At 37.7% G+C, this 21,474-nt stretch overlaps 2 protein-coding genes and 1 pseudogene across 2 annotated transcripts; 1 reads left to right on the top strand and 2 right to left on the bottom strand.

Annotated features, from left to right (window-relative positions):
• Window positions 1–3,566: 3,566 nt before the first annotated feature.
• Window positions 3,567–4,532, top strand: OR51S1 (olfactory receptor family 51 subfamily S member 1). Its single transcript, XM_038569352.1, has one exon. The coding sequence runs from the start codon at window positions 3,567–3,569 to the stop codon at window positions 4,530–4,532; it is 966 nt and encodes a 321-aa protein (XP_038425280.1).
• A 5,282-nt stretch (window positions 4,533–9,814) lies between these two features.
• Window positions 9,815–10,756, bottom strand: OR51A8 (olfactory receptor family 51 subfamily A member 8). The gene has a single exon (XM_038568844.1). It carries the CDS (start codon window positions 10,754–10,756, stop codon window positions 9,815–9,817), a length of 942 nt encoding a protein of 313 aa, XP_038424772.1.
• An 8,567-nt stretch (window positions 10,757–19,323) lies between these two features.
• On the bottom strand, window positions 19,324–19,933 carry cOR51F2P (cOR51F2P olfactory receptor family 51 subfamily F pseudogene; annotated as a pseudogene).
• Window positions 19,934–21,474: the final 1,541 nt, after the last annotated feature.

Here is a 21,474-nt window from a genome sequence, read left to right as displayed (position 1 = left end):
GATGGTTAATGATGTTGGGCATCTTTCCATATACTTGTATGTATTCTTTAGAAAAACGTCTATTTAGTTCCTTTGCCTTTTTAAAACTGAGTTGTTTTTGTTATTGAGTTGTAAGAGTGTCTTATATATTTTGGATGTTAAACCCTTATCAGGGGGCCCCTGGGTGGCTCAGTGGTTGAGCATCAGCCTTTGGCTCAGGTAGTGGTCTCAGGGTCCTGGGATCAAGTCTTGCATCGGGCTCCCTGTAGGGAACCTGCTTCTCCCTCTGCCTATGTCTCTACATCTCTGTGTCTCTCATGAATAAATAAATAAAATCTTAAAAAAAACCCTTATCAGATATAATGTGCAAATATTTTTTCCTATTCTGTAGGTTGGCTTCTCACTCTGTTGACTATCTCCTCTACTGTGCAGAAGTTTTTAAGTTTAATGTAGTCTAATTTGTCTAATTTTGCTTCTATTATCCATGTTTTTGATGTCATGTATAAGAAATTACTGCTAATTCCAATGTCACAAAACTTTTCTCTTATATTTTTTTCCTACAGTTCCGGGTCTTATGTTTATATCTTTAACCCATTTTTAATTTATTTTTATGTGTGGTATAAGATACTAGTATAATTTAATTATTTTGCATATGGATATCAGTTTTCCCAACACCAATTTTTAAGGAAATTTTCCTTTCTTCATTGCATATTCTTGGCATCCTTGTTGAAAATCAGTAGATTATATTTATATGCATAAGTTTATTTCCAGGCTCTCTATTCTATGCCACACGTCTGTATGTTTGTCTTTACGCCCTGTCTTACTTAGTATGTTTGGCAGTTGGGTAGTGTAACTTTCCCAACTTTGTTTTTTCTCTTTCAAAATCATTTTGGCTCTTCTAGTTCCAAAAAATTTCCATATAAACTTTAGGATAAGCTTATCAGTTTCCACAGAAAAGGCTGCTGGCCCTTCATTAGGGATATTATTGAAACTACAGGTAATTTGGAGGAATATTTATAAATATTCCACATAAATATTCCTTATTTATAAATATTTTAACTGTATTAAGTCTTCCAGTCTATAAGTATGGAATATCTTTCCATTTATTTTGAGCTTCTTTAATTTGTCTCAGCATTATTTCATATTTTCTAGTATATAATAATATATTTTTTGGTTAAATTTATTCCTATTTAAAAATTTTTGATGCTATTGTGAATAAAATTAGTTTCTTTTTTAAAAGATTTTATTTATCTATTCATGAGAGACACAGTGAGAGAGAGGGGCAGAGACACAGACAGAGGGAGAAGCAGGCTCCATGCAGGGAGCCTGACGTGGGACTCGATCCGGGACTCTAGGACCACACCCTGGACCGAAGGCAGGCGCCAAACCGCTGACTCACCCAGGGATCCTAAAATTAATTTCTTAATTTTATTCTCAGATTGCTCATTGCTATTTATAAACATACAATTGATATTTGTATCTTGACTTTGTATCCAGTGCCCTTGTTAAACTCATTGATTAGTTTTTGTAGTTTTTCTACTACTAAATTTTCTACTACTTAGTAGAATTTTTACATAGGTTCATGCCATCTGTGAGTACAGATCATTTTATAACTTCCTTACTAAAGTAGATATTTTAATTTGTTTTCTTTCATGCATTACCTAGAATCTTCAGTACAAAATAGAAGTGGTAAAAGCAAATAACTTCCTCATTGTAAATCTTACAGTCAAGTATGATGTTAGCTGTAGGTTTATTCACAGATGCCCTTTACCAGATTGAGGAATTCCTTTCGATTTCTATTTTGTGAAGAATTTTTATCATGAATGACTATAGGATTTTGATGAATTCCTTTTCTGTGTCTATTGAGATGACTGTGATGTTTTTGGTCTTTATTCTATTAATATGACATATTATTGTAACTGATTTTTTTTATTTTTTTAAAGATTTTATCTATTTATTCATGAGAGACACAGAGAGAGAGGCAGAGACACAGGCAGAGGGAGAAGCAGGCTCCATGCAGGGAGCCTGACATGGGACTCAATCCCGGGTCCCCAGAATCAGGCCCTGGGCTGAGGGCAGTGCTAAACCGCTGAGCCACCCGGGCTGCCCCTGTAACTGATTTTAAAATGTAAAACCAACCTTGCCTTTATGGGATAAGCTGCACTTATATAATTCTTTTTACATGTTGCTAAATTTGATTTGCTATTACGTTAATATTTTTATATCTATTTACTTAGAGGTATGTTTATAGTTCTCCATGATATCTTTGTCTAACTTTAGACTCAAGGTCACACTGTACTCCTAGCATGAGTTGAATATATATATGTATATGTATATGTATATGTATATGTATATGTATATATACACACACATATATATACATTTATATAAATGTGTTTACATTTATATGTGTGTGATATATATATATTGATATATATATCAATTGATATATATATCAATTATATATAATATATATATATATATGTATAATTTCCCTACCACTCTTAACTAAGGAAACTGGAAGAGGTTTTAAGATGCATTTGTGAAGATCTGTTCTGGATTATTTGAATTTTAAATAAAAGTGGCAAGGCTGCCTGAGTGGCCAGTTGGTTAAGCGTCTGCCTTAGGCTCAGGTCATGATCTTAGGGTCTTGGGATGGAGCCCTGCATTGGGATCCCTGCTCAGCAGGGAGTCTACTTCTCCCTCTCCCTCTTTCCTTTCCCTTGCTCATTCTCTCTCTCTCACTCTCACTCTCGCTCTTGCTCTTGCACTCTCTCTCAAATAAGTAAATAAAATCTTTAAAAAATAAGAAATAAAATAAATGGGACATAAGAGAAGAGTAGAGACTGCAAGGGTGAGATGAATATAGAATGATCTAAGGGATATGTTTGTGATTCATCAATTTACAAAGTTTAAGTCATGAGAATAGGTAAGACCACTAAAGCAAAAGAATATACCCAAATAAAGATCCCTCAAAATTGCCAAGATATACTTTTGATGGGACATAGCAAGGTGAATTTAGCATTTAACTTCTGAGAGGTAGAATTAGAAAAGGAGAAAATGGATTTATAAACAGCCAAAGCTCATTGAGAAATATATCAGTATAGGAAAATGAGTGCTCTTTGATTTAGTACGACAGGGTAATTGATATTCTCTTTAAAGAGAGCACTTAAAGCACACTGAAATGTGAGTGTGTTAAAGCAGCACTGAAGTCAGAATGTCTGGGGTTGGGGAAGGGGAGTGCAGAAAAGATGTTTATAGGAGTATAGACCCTCTCACATGTGTTTGCCATTGATGGCAGGACATAAGTTAGGATAAAGTTACAAGAAAAGGCAGGGTTAAAGGAAAGTGAGGAAACAAGGGAGAGAAACAGATTTAAGGACAACTTTAGAAAAATTGTCAAGACAAGAGATGACTATGGCATAGCTACTAGAACATATGTGCATGCAGGGAGAGAATGTGTGTGCTGGGGGCTGGGGAAGGAGGAGGCAGGCTGTTTTAGATGGCATCATGCAAATGTGTCAGAATACCAAATAATCTTTCCCATCAGTTTTCAGGTTCCAGAGTTCAAAGTGGGATCCTGAACTATGTCAACATTCAACCAGGCAGTCCACAATAACACTTCAATGGCCCCCACCTTCCTGTTGGTGGGCATGCCAGGTCTGTCAGCTGTACCCTCCTGGTGGACAATACCACTCATCACCATCTACCTTCTCTCTGCCCTGGGCAATGGTACTATCCTCTGGATCATTGCCCTGGATCCCACCCTGCACCGCCCAATGTACTTCTTCCTCTTCCTGCTGAGTGTGTCTGATGTTGGCTTGGCCACAGCCCTGATGCCCACCCTGCTGGGTCTTGCCCTTGCTGGCGTCCATGCTGTCCCTGCCTCAGCTTGCCTCCTGCAGATGTTCTTTGTCCATGTCTTTTCTGTCATGGAGTCCTCTGTTTTGCTTGCCATGGCCTTAGATCGAGCACTAGCCATCTGCCGCCCTCTCCACTACCCAACACTTCTCACCAATGATGTCATTAGCAAGATTGGCCTGGCTATAGCCTTCCGATGCTTGGGTCTCCACCTGCCCCTGCCATTCCTCCTGGCTCACATGCCCTACTGCCACCCACAGGTTCTGACCCATTCTTACTGCTTGCACCCAGATATAGCCCATTTGGCCTGTCCAGGAGCTTGGGGTGCATTCTATAGCCTCTTTGTGGTTCTGTCAGCCATGGGATTAGATCCCCTGCTTATTTTCTTCTCCTATGGCCTAATTGGCAGGGTGTTGCAAGGTTTGGGATCCAGTGAGGATCGCTGGAAGGCTGGTCAAACCTGTGCTGCCCATCTCTCTGCTGTGCTCCTCTTTTACATGCCCATGATCTTTCTGGCTCTCATTGACCGTCTCAGGGTGCCAATACCTCAGCCTGCCCATACTCTTCTCTCCTATATCCACTTCCTGCTTCCTCCATTGATAAACCCCATTCTCTATAGTGTCAAGATGAAGGAGATTAGAGAGAGAATACTCAAGAGGTTACAGCCCAGGAAGGTGGGTTGTGTTCAATGAAAAGGATGCCCCTCCACATTTGGTGGCTCAAGGCTACATGATACAAAGGTTTCCATAATAAGAACTCAGTTTGCCAAGTTAATCATGCATGAAATGGTCACTCAGGGACACATAAACACATATACATGGATGACATCTGCCTGTCCTTACAAGTGTGCATGTGTATATTAAGGAAAGCTGACAAGCTCCAGAAAATGGCAGTGGTCTACCCATTGTTATACTACAGATCCATGGCATAGAGAGGCCAGGATCTAGGTCTTGTCACAATCACCAAATGTGTGTCTGTTGTTGTTTTGTTTTTATTAGTCTCCTCACCACATCTATACCCCAATAATTGAGGAAACTGGAAGAGTTAAACAGCTACACAGCAGAGAAATGAAACGACAGAAACATATGATGACACTCTATGTGTATGTGTGTGTGTACATTGCTTTACAGACCTTTTCATAGATTTTGATATATACCTGTCATGTATATAATCACATATCATTGATCTATTAGTATAGCCTCATACTCTGACTTAGTTAAACTTGTATAAGGTGATCCTCCTCTCATAAAACAAACAAAAGCTTTGGAATAATAAGAAATATTATTTTTGTAGATCAAATGTGAGAGAATCAATGTTTATGATGATAAGCTTCACATCCAAGGATATATGATAGATTTTTCACTTATTAACACCTTTTAAATTTTTTTCAACAAAATTATTTGCATTAAATATTTTATAGTTTTAAAATGTATGATTTTGTTGCTCTTATAAATAAAATATTTCCCTATTTCTATTTCCATGTACATAATGCTATACTGAGAAAAAAATCTTTATCTTGCATTAATATATGTTTTACCAAGTTATCATATGAATTACAGTAGATTTTTATTTTTGGATTTTATTTGTATTTAGCATATGTAAGTAAAAATAGGTGATTGGTAACTTTTCCCTACTATTCATACAATTTATTTCATTTTACTTATGTAATTTATTGGACTATGAAATATTAAGAATGAAAGTGAACATTCAAATCTTATGTTTTATTTTAACAGAAGTGACATTAATGTTTCACCTATTAGAACAGCGGTTGGCTGCTAGATCTTTGAGTAAACTTTCAATATTTAAATAATATATATATGTATTCCAATTTTATTGATTTTAATAAGCTTATTCAATGAATCCTATTAAGTGCTTTTTCAGCACCCATTAATATAATTGTCTGCTTTACAAAAAAAGATTTATTTATTTATTTGGGAGAAAGAGAGCACAAACATGAGAGGGGAGAGAGGCAGAGGGAGAGGCAGAGAGACCACCCCACACACACTCACCACTGAGCATGGAGCCCAACCCAGAGCTTGATTCCAGGATCCTGAGATCATGACTTAAGCAAAAACCAAGAGCTAGCAGCTTAAAAGATTAAGCGACCCACGCACCCCTATAATTGTCTGCTTTAATGTGTTATTCAATTTCTGATATTGAAACATCTTTATTCTCTTGTGATTATAGAAGAAGACATTTTAAGTGAAAAGTAGCAAATTGAATCCACCTAGTTCCAAAACAAGAGCATACAATATGTCACGATATACTCTAGGAAGGCAGGAACAGTTAGTTATATTCTCATCTCATACCAAGCTTCTCTCTAAGGCATATTATACATTCTCTTATTAAATTAGATACTTAGTCTCTCCATTTCACAAATGAGAGTACTGAAATAGAGAATTTAAGAATTCCTAAAATATATAAAATTAGTTGCAAAGGCAGCATTTAATTCAAATTTGCTTAATCCAAAGCCCCTGCTACAAAATACTTCTTTAAAATTATTGAATGGAGAGACATCCTGGTCTGTCTTGAGGCACCAGGAATGAGTTTCTGAGAAACCCTGCTTCTCCCAAAGTTTACCCTTTCTTTCTCCCTAGGACACCGACCTCCAGCTTCTCTTTTATTTACTGAGAGTGGAGTGATGTACACAAAGAAGGACAAACATTATATGGTCTCATTCATTTGGGGAATATAAATAATAGTGAAAGGGAATAGAAGGGAAGGGAAAAGAAAGGGGTAGGAAATATCAGAAAGGGAGACAGAACATGAAGACCCCTAACTCTGGGAAACGAACTAGGGGTGGTGGAAGGGGAGGAGGGTGGGGGGTGGGAGTGAATGTGTGACGGGCACTGAGGGGGGCACTTGACAGGATGAGCACTGGGTGTTATTCTGTATGATGGCAAATTGAACACCAATAAAAAATAAATTTATTATTAAAAAAAATAGTTGGAAGTCACATAGGCCTAGTTTTGAATTCTTGCTGTACTACTTCCTGAGAAATTTGTCAACAGTTTTTCTTATGTTTACAAAAAAGGTATAATAAAGTTTGCATGAAAATCAAGGCCCTTCTAAAAAAAAGATTTTATTTATTTGAGAGATAGAGAGCACAAGCAGGGGAAGGGGGAAGTGGTAGGGAGAGAAGAATACTCCACACTGAGCAGGGAGCTCCACATGGGGCTGATCCCAGGACTCCAAGATTATGACCTTAGCTGAAGGCAGACACTTAACTGACTGAGCCACCCAGGCTCCCTGAAATTAAGTCCCTTTATCAAGGTGTCTGAACATAAGATATAGTTAATAAATGATAGTTATTTTGGAATTAATGAAGTTAAAAATCACTATATTTAAACCTTGTATGCATATTCAATGAAAATAAATAACTTTACAGTTGGAAGATTCTTTCAGCTCATACCACCTCAATTTATTGATTCCAAGTTCAGCCGAATTTGGGATTGACTGAAATTACTTTTGCATGGACCTTTGTAAATCAGCAGGAGACAGATTAAACCCAAAACCACCTGTGACTTCATGTGTTTACTAGTACAAGGCAACTTGGAACTCTCTCTTTCACACTCTCTCTGGCCATAGTTACATCCACTCAATCATGTCAGTCTTCAAGTGTCCCATAGTCGATATTATCGCTTTTGGTCAATCAGTGCACATGGATCTCTCTGCAATTACATGACAGATTTGAGGGAAAATATTCACACAAGGGGGTTGAGGGATTAGCAGGAATGTTTATAATTGTAAACAAAATGTAACAGTGCTACATGGGATTGGCAGAAACCAAAAACCAGGAAAAGCATCGCAAAATTCAGGTCTCTGGGTTGGTCCTACTGCTAAACAGACCTGTAGCCAGAATGTGTGTGTGTGTGTGTGTGTGTGTGTGTGTGTGTGTGTGTGAAAGAGACAGAATGAGAAAGCAAGTAAGAATTCATAAGAGGGATCACTGGGTGTTATGCTATATGTTGGCAAATCAAACTCCAATAAAAAAATACAAAAAAAGGAATTCATAACAGGGATCATAAGTTCAAATATGTAGAAGAACAAAGTAATAATAGCAATAAGTGGAGCAAGCCCATCCTCAAACTGTGATAATGTGGACTTCTAAGTGGGTTCTTAATGGGTGTTTCCACATGGAAATGTAGACCTCATGTACCATATCTTCCTACATTTAAGATAACTTATAAATATCTATTTTTATATGAATTCAACTAAATGCTATCTTGTCTAAATAAATTTGTCTGAAGACCATATTTGGATTTTATGGCTTTGAAGAAGATTAACATATTAGCCCATGCAATGCAGAAAGAAGGAATAATTTTTTTATTTTTTGGAATTGTTTTTTAATATCAAAGTACCTATGAAATCTATCATAATATACAACACATATAAAATAATTTTCTCAAGACCACATAGACAGGAAATGGAAGAGGTGAAATTAGAGGACTCGTTTCCTGGCTGAGTCTTGAGCCTTTCTATACCTCTGACCACCTCCCTGGTAGGAGTAAGTTATCACAATAGAAAGAGGACATGTCATCCCTGATAGGGCCTTTTAACTCTTTCTTCTATTTGTTGGCTTCTAAATCCCCACTGTGGAGCTACATTATATCTTCTTGATTAGCAGAAATCCTGGATCTTAATCCCCTAAATAAAGATGGCATAGTTCTCATAGCTCCTAAAGCTTCTTTGTTGACACTTTCGCATTAGGATATCCTTGAAACACTCTAATCTGTCTCCATTTACAAGACCAGGAAGTGACAGGTGGGTCCCAGGAGCCTCAGATAAGAAAGTCATTTGGATGTCTGGCCACAGTGGTGCAGATTCTGTGTTGTGGCCTGACAGTTACTGGTACTTAATGGTATTATGGGCTGCCCTAAATTCTCTGTCTCTTACAAAGGGTGCTTATATTCCCTGTCTAAATTAGCTTCCTGGTAAGAGGTGCAGACAATGCAGAGGTGAGTTGAGTCTAGATGATGACCACCTGATTCACCCCTGAATCACCACCCCAGCAAAACTTTGGACTATTCTTTTACTTCAAATTGATATGCATCTACTAAGCACATACTCTGAACAAGGTATTTATTGTGAGGAGACTTTTAAAGTCAAATAACTCACAACTCTTTCCTGGTGGAAATTCATAATGTAGTCAGTGAGAGAGACATGTGTGTGATATGAAAGATGCCTCTGAGTCTCTATCCATTGTACCCCAAGGACTCAGCCCCTTGCCTTTACTAGAAATGTTGCCAAATGCCAATGCCCAGTTGTAATTTCTTCCTACAATTTTCCCTCCATTTGGCTTCAGCAGAAGACACACTCTCTAGGTTCTCCTTTCACATTACCCCCCACAAGTTTTTTTTCCCCCAAGCATTAGTGTACATACCAATCATCTAAGATCTTGGTAAAATACAGATTCTGACTTAGTAGGCCTGCATCAGGGCATGATATTCTGCAATTCTAGTTACTTTCCAGGTGATGCTGCTCCTGCTGAGCAGTGTACCACTCTTTGAGTAGCAAGGAAGATATATAAATCAACTTAGACATATTATTAAGGGCTTAATGTAAATCACAAATAAGAATCAAGTAAGGCAAGCAAATATAACGATTCTAAATGGCTCCAGAAACTTGCAGAGCTCTACCAGTCACAGTTTAGGGCCATTCATCATAGTTTTTTTCCTTAGAAGTTTCTCTGGATTCTTGCTCATCATTCATACCTAAAGATAGGTACCATAAATCCCTCCCCAACAATAACAAAAAGATTCCTACCTAGTCTCTGAAATACAGGCTTCCTCTTCCTTAAAAGCAGATATGCTGTGGTATGTTGGATAGCTTTTAGGGATTAATTTATTGATTGACTAATTAGTGTAACTTAAGGACTATGAGGTAAAAGAAAATATTTTCTCTTTGAAAGAAATATTGTCCTGATCCTAAGACACTTTATTGTAGAAAAAATGGAACTTCCACCTCTGCCCCATCATTTAGACTTTAGACTCAGTTTTTCCAGGACTTTTACTCTAATCTGCCGAGTTTTTACACAATACACAATAGGGTTCATCAAAGGTGGTACCAACAAGAATGCATCAGCTATCAGAATCATAGCCAGAGGGGATTTATGCTTGGCAAAGCGATGCATGGTAGCCAAGGTGATGATGGGCACATAGAAGATGAGCACAGCACAGATGTGGGATACACAGGTATTAAGGGCTTTCAGTCGCTCCCCATGGGAAGCAATACCCAATACAGTCTTCAGGATGAACACATAGGAAACTGCAATGAACACACTGTCTGACATCATGCAGAGTGCAACAAACAGACCATAGTAAAAGTTAACCCTATTGTCAGAGCAGGCCAGTTTCATCACATCCTGGTGGAGGCAGTAGGAGTGTGAAAGCAGGCGTTTATTACAGTATTGGAGTCTCTTTAAAGTGAAAGGAAGAGGAAGAACTAGTAGAATGCTTTTAATAGCAAATGTCAGTCCAATATGCAAAACTCTGGAGCTGGTAAGAATAGAGCTATACCTCAGGGGGTTGCGAATGGCTAGAAAGCGATCAAAGGACATGATTAGAAGCACTGAGGATTCCATGTCTGTGAATCCATGGATGAAAAATTCCTGGGCAATACATGCATCAGCAGAAATCTCCATGGCATTGAACAAGAAGATTCTCATCATGGAGGGAAGAGAAGAGAAAGACAAGCCCAGGTCAGATAGGGCCAGCATAGAGAGGAAATAGTACATAGGCTCATGCAGAGAAGGCTCTGTCCTGATAACAAATAGAATGGTGCAGTTGCCCAGGATGGCCAGGAGGTACATGAAGCAGATGGGGATGGAGATCCAAATGTGCACATGCTCAAGCCCTGGGATTCCAATCAACAGGAAGGTGGAGATTTCAACTTCTGAGGTATTGAGAGCAAACATCACAAATAGGTCTCTCATTTATATGCTCCTAGCAGATAAATAACATCAATAATAATTAGAAATTCTTTTAGTTGTATTTACTGAACACAAGTTCAGTTGTCAGTTAAATTAAATATTGCTCATCCTTAGTTATCAAGCAATAATGTAATATAACTTTTTCTATATAAAGAAAAATACAGAGTAGATTTAAACAGGTTCTTCATGACACTCATTTGAGACCTTTATACTCTTCAAGTCTATCTTCATTCCATGATATACTTTTAAGCAATAGCTTAGAAGCAACAAAGTATTTTAATAAGCTTTTTTATTAAGACTACACTTCTTGAGATTTATGCATCAAGTAAACTAAGTTGGAATACATTGCAACCTGGAAAAACTATAACATCCTGAAAGTGGTCATTGTTCATATACTTGTACAAATCACAGATTCTGCAGTAGTAGGAGTTAAAGGAAGCCTCTTATATTATTGTTCATGGTACATGTGTGTGAAAATATAAAATTGATCTACCACGGAGTTTTGCAAACAAAAATGCAGAACTAAATTCAGCACATGCTTTGTTTAACCTGTGAGAGTTTAAAAAATATACTTAAAGAGTATTTTTAAAAAGAAGAATAAGTATATATGACAGACAAATATGTGGCCTGAAAAGACTATAATATTGACTTTCTGGCCATTTATAGAAAAAGTTTCTTGACCCCTGTACTAAAAAATTATGCATACAAGCACATGCACACAGACACTAACAATCACAGTATAATGAGTATGGTGGGAATGGAGTATGGGTCAAAGGGAACTTGAAATTTAAGAGTAATCTTTCTTCACTTAAAAAGAAGTCAATAACATATGAAGCAAATACACAAATGTTTTAAATTTTCCCAAAAGAATTGCAAAACACAGGGCAATGCTCTGAACTTTTCTATATTCTTGTAATTCTTCCCCCTCCAAATTGTCTTATACAACACCATTCCCTGAACCATAAACCTCCAAGTGATCTCCAGGACCAAGCATTATTCATCAGCACATTAACTGTAGCCTGAGGCTGTCTGAGTGAGCACATCACCTCAGAGAGCAGAGGAAGGACTACTCTGATGCCAGTTATCATCCTCTAGGTGGTGAGTTGCCAGCTAGTAGACCATAATAAGTGGTGAGAAGGGAATGGCCAGGCTTAAGCATGGGTCCTTTTGTGGGGAGTTAAGGAATATTTCTTGGCAAGGGTGGAGAAAGAGGAAGTTGCATCCAGATGGAAGAAATTACAGGGTGAAGGGTAGAGATATAAAGCAATGAAGAAGGGGAGAACAGTTATTAGCTCTTCTCTCTGCTGTCAAAATTTTGAAAGACCTTTGCCTCCATTTGACTCAAGATAGGGTCTCTGACAGTTTGTGGTATGTAGGATGTGTCATATGGAGAAGTGATAAGGCTAGATGAGGAGAACATAATTTCAGTACTGAGCATCCATTTTTGTCTCAGCCTTTGATATGTGGTGAGTGTTTCCTTGACATGAAGCACACACCACTGTTGCCCTTTGTAGGTGCTTGAAATACTCACATTGTTTCCATGCAATTGCTACTGGCCCAGCTCAGAATGGCATAGTTCTTGCCCTTCTTTTCCTGTTCTTGGATTCCTTTGCTATTGCTCCTGGGTGTTTAATGTCTACCCTTTAGGTTGGTGACCAATTCAGGTTCTTATCTCTGGTATTTGAGCTTGATTCTTCTCATGTTCTTGGGACCAGCATCATTCATACTTTGGGTGACTCTCCTTTTAACAGCTCTAAGCCAGAAAAACTCCAATAGTGCAGCTGACACTCTGTCTTGTCGGTGCAGTGAGATTCAGAGGGAGAAAAGTGATACACATTTTTTATCCATTCTTGCTCAAAAGTCTCCTCAAAATTGTCATTTTTAAGATTCCACATCTGAGGGCTTTCTTGACAAGCTATCAACCTAATTTAGGTACTAAAAAAATGGTACTAAAAAGATAACATTTTCTTTTCAACTGTGTTCATCATGCAAAGATAGACCACATCCCACATATGTACCCTAACCTTTTCAGCTCTCAATGCTGTTCCAAATGCAGTTTGATCCTTCAGGCTTGACAACCTGTGAAGAATTTTTACATCCAGCCTTTTCAAAGGCATAAAGTTGATCTCTATAAATTACAGAGTTTTCACTGGGAAACATAAAATAATCTTAGGGAAATTCAACTTAAGTCTCTAGGACACCTACCAGGCCCCTGGGTTCCTTATATCAGAGCAAGGGTGAAAAGTTTCAAACTCTTCAGGTTCCGTAACTTCTCTGCCCCAGCACCATGTTGGGAATCCATATTCTTATATATACCCTCATACTCTTTCCTACCATACGCATATCCTCCTGAGAATTAACAGGCACCTAATCCCCTGAGAACAATGACTCTCTAGATTCAACATGGTTTGTCAATAACAGGTTCCCCTAAGAAATGCAGAAAGCAGGCTCTGACTCACAGTCATAGATTTAATGAACTCTTGAGGTAATGTTCCTACATCAGATGCAGGCTTTTAGGAGAGCCTGTCTCAGACATTGGTAAGGTGGTCTATATCAAGGTATGGCTCCAAGAATAAGTGTATGCCTTAGTAGACTCAATCTGATACTATCACAGACCTTATGTGGAATTCTTCCCACAGGTATGTTCTGTTTGTTCATCACAATGTCTACTTTTACTGTAAATGTGAGTGGATTTAGATAGGTCACAAGCTTCCCTATTTATCATTGACTCATAATTTCAGTATTCTCTTATATCAAGTCTCTTCACATTTATTGGCCATTGAAGGCATTTAATCTCATAAAAAATAAATAAAAGCCCAGAATCACAAGCATCCTAATACCTTAGACCCTCGTTATCAGAAGTATAAATTTTTATTCAGCTCTCAACTTTGAAAATTTCAAATAAATAAAAAGTATAATTCTGGTGGCATATATAGGAGGACATATTATTTTCAGAGACAGAATAGAAAATACTATCTAGTTAAACACCTTCAGCCTGAAACAGCATAACAACAGGTAAATGAACTGATTTACATAAGCCTATAATAATCAATTGGTCTTCAGATTAATATAAAAGTGGATGTGCTAGAGGTGAGAGCTATAGTCATCAGCATGGGCAGGCAGAAAATTGTAGAAAAGAGCCTTATAAAGTATTTATTATAATTTTCCACATTCCAATATACATATATTACAGTCAGAGTATTAGATAAAGTAATACAAATTCTTAACCTTGATGTGCTTAATTCAGCTTCTATCTGGGATCATAATGGGATTATGGCTTCTCAGGTATTTCCTTGGTATTCATACATGTGAAGAAGTATAGGGGAATTAACAACTCACAGGATAAACATCGACTAATGGTAAATGAGATCCAATTGATAAATGTTTCCTTCCTTATTTTCCTGGATGGACTATCATGAGATGTATTTGATAAAGCTTCAGAGTTGGGTTTGCAGGAATGGTCAATAGTCACCCTAATAGTGACTGGCTCATTATTGATTTACCATCTGTTAGCTCCAAATTCCTTTTTGCCTGTTCTATGATGATGGTGTTAGACTCTGTAAATATTTCTCTTTTTCCAGCTGGCACAATATTAAGACTTGTCAGTGGAGGTGGTAGAGGAACACTGGAGGGAGAGGCAGTTTTCTCTTCCTGGTTTCTGTGTGGCTTGTTGGCGGTACTCCCACAGAATGTGCTGTTTTTCCATTGCTTGGCACTGTGTGATTTCTTCAGTACTCGGTTCCAGCAGTGCATAGCTGCTCCCAGTATTAGTCACTGAGCTGGTTCTCCAATTCCTCACTGGGACAACAAAGACATAACCAGAGTCCCAGACAATATGTACCAGCACTGTAGCTGAGTGAACCTCTTCTACCTCTTTTCCTTAGCTTTGTGTATGTGTATATAAATCTATAAATTGGGGCAGCACAGTGCTAGCCATCTAGCAAACTGGCTACCCAACTTCATCTCATAAGGGTAGCCTTGAGCTACCCCCACCTCAGCCTCACCTGGAAATATATTATAGTCCTATAAAGGGCACTCTCTCCATATCCCAATTCCAGCAGTGCCCAGCAGACATAAACTTGTCTGGCACCTAGAGTTCAGAGACTTGGTACCTTTCTTAGCACTCCCAGAGGACAGATTGTTTTGCAAGCTTCACCAGTTGACACCTTAGTAACTTCACAGACTTAGAGGAAAGAGAGGAGAGCTTTCTTGAATGATCTATCTCTGCCCTAAGAGTAGTGGTTGCTCCTTATATCTGCTTCTCATAGATTCAGATATTTGAATCTCACAGATTCATAGATTCTTTGTAATTCTCTTGAGTCTACTTGCCAATTTACCCACTAATCTATTTCCCTGTTAATATACTTCTTAACATCAAGCTTTTCCTTTACAAATAATTGTGTTGTTTCTGTCTCCTGATTGGACTCTGAATAATAGTATCCAAATCAATAATAAATTTTTGCATTGTCTTACTTTCTTCCCTTTTTTGACTTCAGCTATCCCTCACTTATGTTCCCCAGAATCACATTGCCAATAGAATAGTCAATTGACAACTAAGACCCTATTGCCAGTGGTCAGTGGGCTTACAATGATTCCTGAAATGCAATGGCATCAAAACTACTATGACTATGACTTGTGGTTGATTGGATGAGATTCAGGTGAAAGGTGAGATATTAGGTTACATGGTAACTATGGGTGTTGAATCTAATCTCCCATTTGTACCAATAAAACATTAACTATAAAGATTATGAGATGGCATAATAAACCATCTGCATTATAAACCTTAAATACAAGATGATTAGATTAGGATAGCCAATCGGCAACTTGGGACATGCTGTGAAAGTCAGAGTGCCACAATAGGAACATTTAAGGAAATCTTTATCATCTTCAGCCAAAGATTATATAGTTCTAAAAATCCAGCACATGATTTAACTGAAAAAGTGACAGTGCTGCAAGGCAGACTTAATTCTCAGTTTTGAAGTCTTCTTTTATAAAGTCAGAACACTGAAAAATACTGGGAATAAAAAAAAAAAATGGGGAAATGGTGTGATCCTCACTCCTGGGATGTTAACATTTGAGTAAATAAGCCTAAAAATCTTGAAACCTTTAAATATCCCATGTTAGCCAAAGCAGTTCCCTTCTCATTTAGCAGAGGATATTTATTTTATCTTGTATGAAGACCTTACAAAAACCAAACCTGGGGACAATGCTTTACAATGCTTTTCCTTTGCAAGATCTGGCCAATCACTTCTCCTTATACCCAAGGCAATAAGCAATCTGATCTTGGCAAAACCTGAGCAGCGAAATGTTATTAACATTTTGGGAGAAAATAGCTTAACCACTGACATCATTGCAGAAACTACCGATTTATATCAATAACTAGAATCAAATAAATATCTATAGGAAAGGATCTTGAAAGTATTACATAAAAGTCAGCAGAAGAAGTGGCTGGTGGTATAAATGTAAATTGACATAGAGAATAATTTGACATGAACAATTTGACATTATTAATAGGATGCTCATCTATGATTTAAGGTTCACCATTACACCAAGGATACCTGTATATTGTGATAATGCACTTTTGGGATGGCTGATTGAAGCTTGAACATGATGATTACCTATAGCAAATGAGGTGGAGATGCCAGATCTGCTTGGCATAATATGGACTATAGAAATCTCAAGGTAGGGCATGTGGGTGACTCAGTTGCTTAAACATCTGACTCTTGGTTTCAGCTCAGGTCATGATCTCAGGTTCATGAGATCAAGTACCTTGTCATTGCGCTCCCTATTCAGTAGGGAGTCTGTATGTCTCCCTCTATCCCATCCCTGCTCACGTGCCCTCTCTTTCTAAGATAAATAAGTAAATCTTAGAAAAAAAAAAGAGGAAATCTCAAGAAGGTAGACATGTTAGAATGGATTTATCTTAAGACCAGAGAACTTATCACATGATTATTTTCTCTGGGAGAAGAGAGTATACTCCTTCACTAAGGCAATAAATAATTCATTTTTTAAATCTGGTGTCTTTGTAGTTCAGTGATTGCTGTGCTCTGTAGGCTAGACTTGGCAATGAAAGCTGTTTCTATGGAACTGACCTCCCTACTAACAATGAGGATGAAGGAATCCTGAGACACATGGCAGAACTTAAAAACCAGAAGTAAATTAAATGTAATTACTGTAGAGAGTAGAAAGGCTAAAATTGCAATCAGGGTGACAGGACCCCCATCTATTGCAATAGATGAAAGTGTTTCTGGAGACAAGCACAATGGACAGCATCAGAGTGTTAATTGAAATGCATTTAAAATAAAGAACTTGTGAGCATCAGGCTGACATCAAATACCCTAATGGGAAATTTAAATATTTAAGTTGCTTAGTCTATTTAAGAATTTAAATAGGATGACCATTTCTAAAGCCCATTACTTAAACAAGAATCTTGGTGCCCTTGATGAAACAATGTGCCATGCCACTGGAATTAGGCAATACAAATTATCCAGATCTTTTCCAAAATGGATCTTTGTTCATTTCCAAATGTACTTGTTCTTTAAGGAAAGGAGAATACCCAAATTCCTTGAGGACTATTGGACAAAGGATATCATCTCTTATTCATAACAGGCAACCAAATGTGCCATCATGCTCTTTTTGATTAAATTATGAGATGATTGGGATGAGATGATTAATGGAATTATGGAAAATTTTATCTCACAATGAACATAATGATTTTCATACCTGTAGTTATTCCCCCAGATGCCTAGGTATATAATTGGTTATATTACACTTATGAACTGGGAAAACTTTCATGTTAGCACATCGGAGAAATTAAAACCATTACAGTAGGAAAGACATACAAAGTAAGCACAAATTAAGTTTGTGAATAGTTGTCCCAGAATCCTATGATACTTATTACTGTATTATATGTGCCTCTCCATTAATTCACATCCATGGCCTCACTGAAGATTCTGATAAGTCACTGGAAGAGAAGGAAAACATACAGGCTTGGTTCATGGATGGATTAGTAGGCAAGTTAGTACTAACCAAGAGGAGAATACAGTGGTACAACAGCCTCACACATGGGTGGCCATTAAAAAAAAGTGCTAAAGGAAAATTCTCATAATGGACAGTGCCCTTGGTTGTTAGAGAGATTGCCTGAGCTATGTGGATTTACATGGATTTCTTTACTTTGCTGAAAGGCTTGGATAGTTGGTCAGTTAATGGAACTAGCAAATTTGAAAGAACAGAGATAAGTCTATAGAAAATGAATATGAAATACATATTGAAATGGGCACAGAGGGTAGAAATCTTTGCATCCCATTTCTAATATCCACTAAATGGTACCCATCTCAAAGGAGAAACTCAACAATCAGAAAGGAGCTACATATAAATATCAGCAAGCTTAGGCTATACTGCTACTGATCTAATGGGCCCACAGATGGAGTGAGTCATAATGACAGAGATAGAGATAAAACATGAGCCAAAAGTGTAAGTTTCCCTTTATCAAGGCTAATCTTAGGAGAATTGTGTGATGCTCATTCCTGGGTTGTTAGCAATGCTATCATCAACTTTTAATATTCAGATAATAGGGGTGCCTGGGTGGCTCAGTGGTTGAGTGTCTGCCTTCATCTCAGGGCATAATCCCAGGGTCCTGGGATCAAGTCCTGCATCAGGCTCTCCACAGGGAGTCTGCTTCTCCCTCTGCCTATGTCTCTGACTCTCTCTCTGTGTCAATCATGAATGAATAAATAAATAAAATCTTTAAAATATCACCTAATAGCAGGAACGGATCTTGAGCACTTGATAATGGCATTTTGTATATACAACAGATATATTCCTACACATAAGAAAAGGCAAAATACCTATATATGACCCAGTGTTAAATTACATTGATATGCTTATAAGATGCACTCTATAGAATGACTATTTTTCCACGTAACTAAGAATTTTAAGAAGAAAAAATCAAATTAATTCAAGTGTCCTTTGGATATCATTAAGAAAAGAACAACTGGTTTATTAACAAAGTTTCCTACATTAAATCTGGACTTTTTGAATCATATGCAGTCTGATGAATACTTTATTCAGGTCTCATACTACTTGCAAATATGAATAGTTGTTTACATACATTATCTCACTTTACCTTGAAAACAGAACATAATTTAGGAGATATTAATATTGAATTACTGACAAGATGACTAAGCAAGTATCACACAGTGTGTAAGTTACTTAGTTTAAGGTTATTGGAAACATATTTAGGCCATTTGGGGACAATTACCTTATTCTACCAAAGCACTCATTCAGAAATGGCTTTCTCTATTTTAAGATAACTATTAATTAGATTTATTGCTGCTTCTGAATTAAGACCTTGACAATAGCCTTTCGAATCTGCTTAGTCTTCACACTATAGATGATGGGGTTGAGCACGGGAGGGATGAGAAGGAAGACATTGGCCATGATGGTGTGGACAAATGGAGGTGCTGAATGGCCATAGCGATGGACAAGAGACAAGCTGACAAGGGGGATGTAAAAGATGGCAACAGCACTGATGTGGGATATGCAGGTGTTGAAGGCTTTTTGCCGCCCCTCTGAGGAGGCAATGCTGAGAACAGACCGGATGATCAGTACATAGGAGAGCAAGATGCAAGGACAATCAAATCCTGTTGTGGAGAAAAGTGCAAACAGACCGAGGATGCTGTTGATTCTGTTGTCTGTGCATGAGAGTTGAATGAGGTCAACATGGTAACAGTAAGAATGTGAAAGGACCACTGCACCGCAGAAGGACAGCCTCTTAACAAAGAGCACCACTGGTAACATGACAGCAACGTTCCTTATCAACATGCTCACCCCAATCTGGGTAATTCTGGCATTGGTGAGGATGGTGGTATATCTCAGTGGATTACAGATGGCTACAAAACGATCAAAGGCCATGGCCAGCAGAACCCCAGACTCCATGAAAGTAAATCCATGGAGAAAGAACATCTGGGCAATGCAGGCACTTAAGGTGATTTCTCGAGCTTCAAACCAGAAGACACCAAGGGTAGTAGAAAGTGTGCACAGGGATAAGCTCAGGTCTGTGGCTGAAAGCATAGAGAGGAAATAATACATTGGTTCATGGAGATTCTGCTCACGGAAGACCACAAATAGGATCATGCTGTTCCCAGAGAGGGCGATGACATACAGGAGACAAAAAGGGATGGAGATCCAAACCTGGGCTGCTCTCAGGCCTGGGATACCCGTCAGGAAGAAGGTCAGAGGTTGAGCATTGGTATTATTGAGGACCAACATAATGAGGGACTGAGTGAGAGGACAGGAATATTTGAATAATTGAACATAATACATAATAAATATATAGCTATTACTTAGAACATTTTTCTGGCACTCTCACATTCACTGAATTACTACTGCTGATTATTTAAGAACTTTAGTTTTCCTGAGCTTTCTAGTACTGGATGCTTCTCCCCATGACTCTCCTCATTTAATGAAAAGAGAGGATTCCCTGAATTATGCCACATCACATTTTTTTAAACCTGTAATACTCTTTGGTGACAACAAACAACGCAATTAAGTCATCCCTGCCTGTAAAAGTTCCCAGAAGAATATTTAAACGTGATGAGAAAATTGGTTTCCAGTATTGTTTTTAACTGAAAGTATAGTTAACATATAGTCTTATATTAGTTTCAAGTGTAGAATATAATAATAAAATGTTTTTCAGTATTTTTAAATAAATTACTAATCCTGAAATAAAGCACTGAAAAATCAAGTTACATTTGAAATGTGGATATTATTAGTGAATGCTAAAGATATCCCCAAGACATGTATGTTTATAAATGTGATATCAAGATGGTTCAAAGAACCACCCTAACAAAAATAGTTATAACTCCCACTTGTTGAAAGTTCTCTGTTATTGACATTTTATATGCATTATGTAATTTCAACCACATACCAACTCTAGAAGGTAGATAGTATATTTTGCATATGAGGAAACTAAAACTCAAAAATTAATCTCCCAAGGTTATCTTTATAAAGCACCACCTAACTGTTGAGAGATACCATATAAAACACAAAGGTGGAGAAAGAGAAAAAAAAAGAAGAAGGAAAAGAGAAAGAAAGAAAGAAAAAGAAGAAAGAAAGAAGAAAGAAAGAAAGAAAGAAAGAAAGAAAGAAAGAAAAAAGAAAAAAAGAGAAAAAAGAAAGAAAGAAAGAAAACAAGCAAGAAAAAAGACCAAATCCAGATACGACAGAACAGCACAATCCATCCGAACTCCCTCAACCGCCCTACTCTACGACTTACACGACCTCCCTCTCCTCCACTCCCTACACTCCCCCCCCCCCCTCCCTCCCTCCCTCTCTCCTCTCTCCACCCTCCCTCTCCCTCCCCCTCCTTCCTTCCTTTCTTCTCTTTCTTTTCCCTTCTACTCCTTCTCTTCCTTCTACTCGTCTTCTCCCTTTCTCGACCTTAGGAAGGAAGAAAAAGAGAGGGAGAGGAAGGCAAACCTTTCCATTATTTTAACATAGTGCAGTAAGCATTACATTTTGATAAATAGTATGGGCTGCTCTAGAAACACAAAGAACCATAACAGCCATCATTTCTTGAACACTTACTGTGTACCAGATGCAAACATCTTTACATCTATAATCTCATCCAATCATCACAATTACCCAATGAAATACAGTTGTTATCCCTAATATTTTTATGAGGAAACTGATGTTTAAAGCAA

Source organism: Canis lupus, chromosome 21 (genome assembly GCF_011100685.1).
Source record: "Canis lupus familiaris isolate Mischka breed German Shepherd chromosome 21, alternate assembly UU_Cfam_GSD_1.0, whole genome shotgun sequence".
NCBI lineage: Eukaryota > Metazoa > Chordata > Mammalia > Carnivora > Canidae > Canis > Canis lupus.
This window is presented reverse-complemented; position numbering and strand designations above follow the sequence as displayed.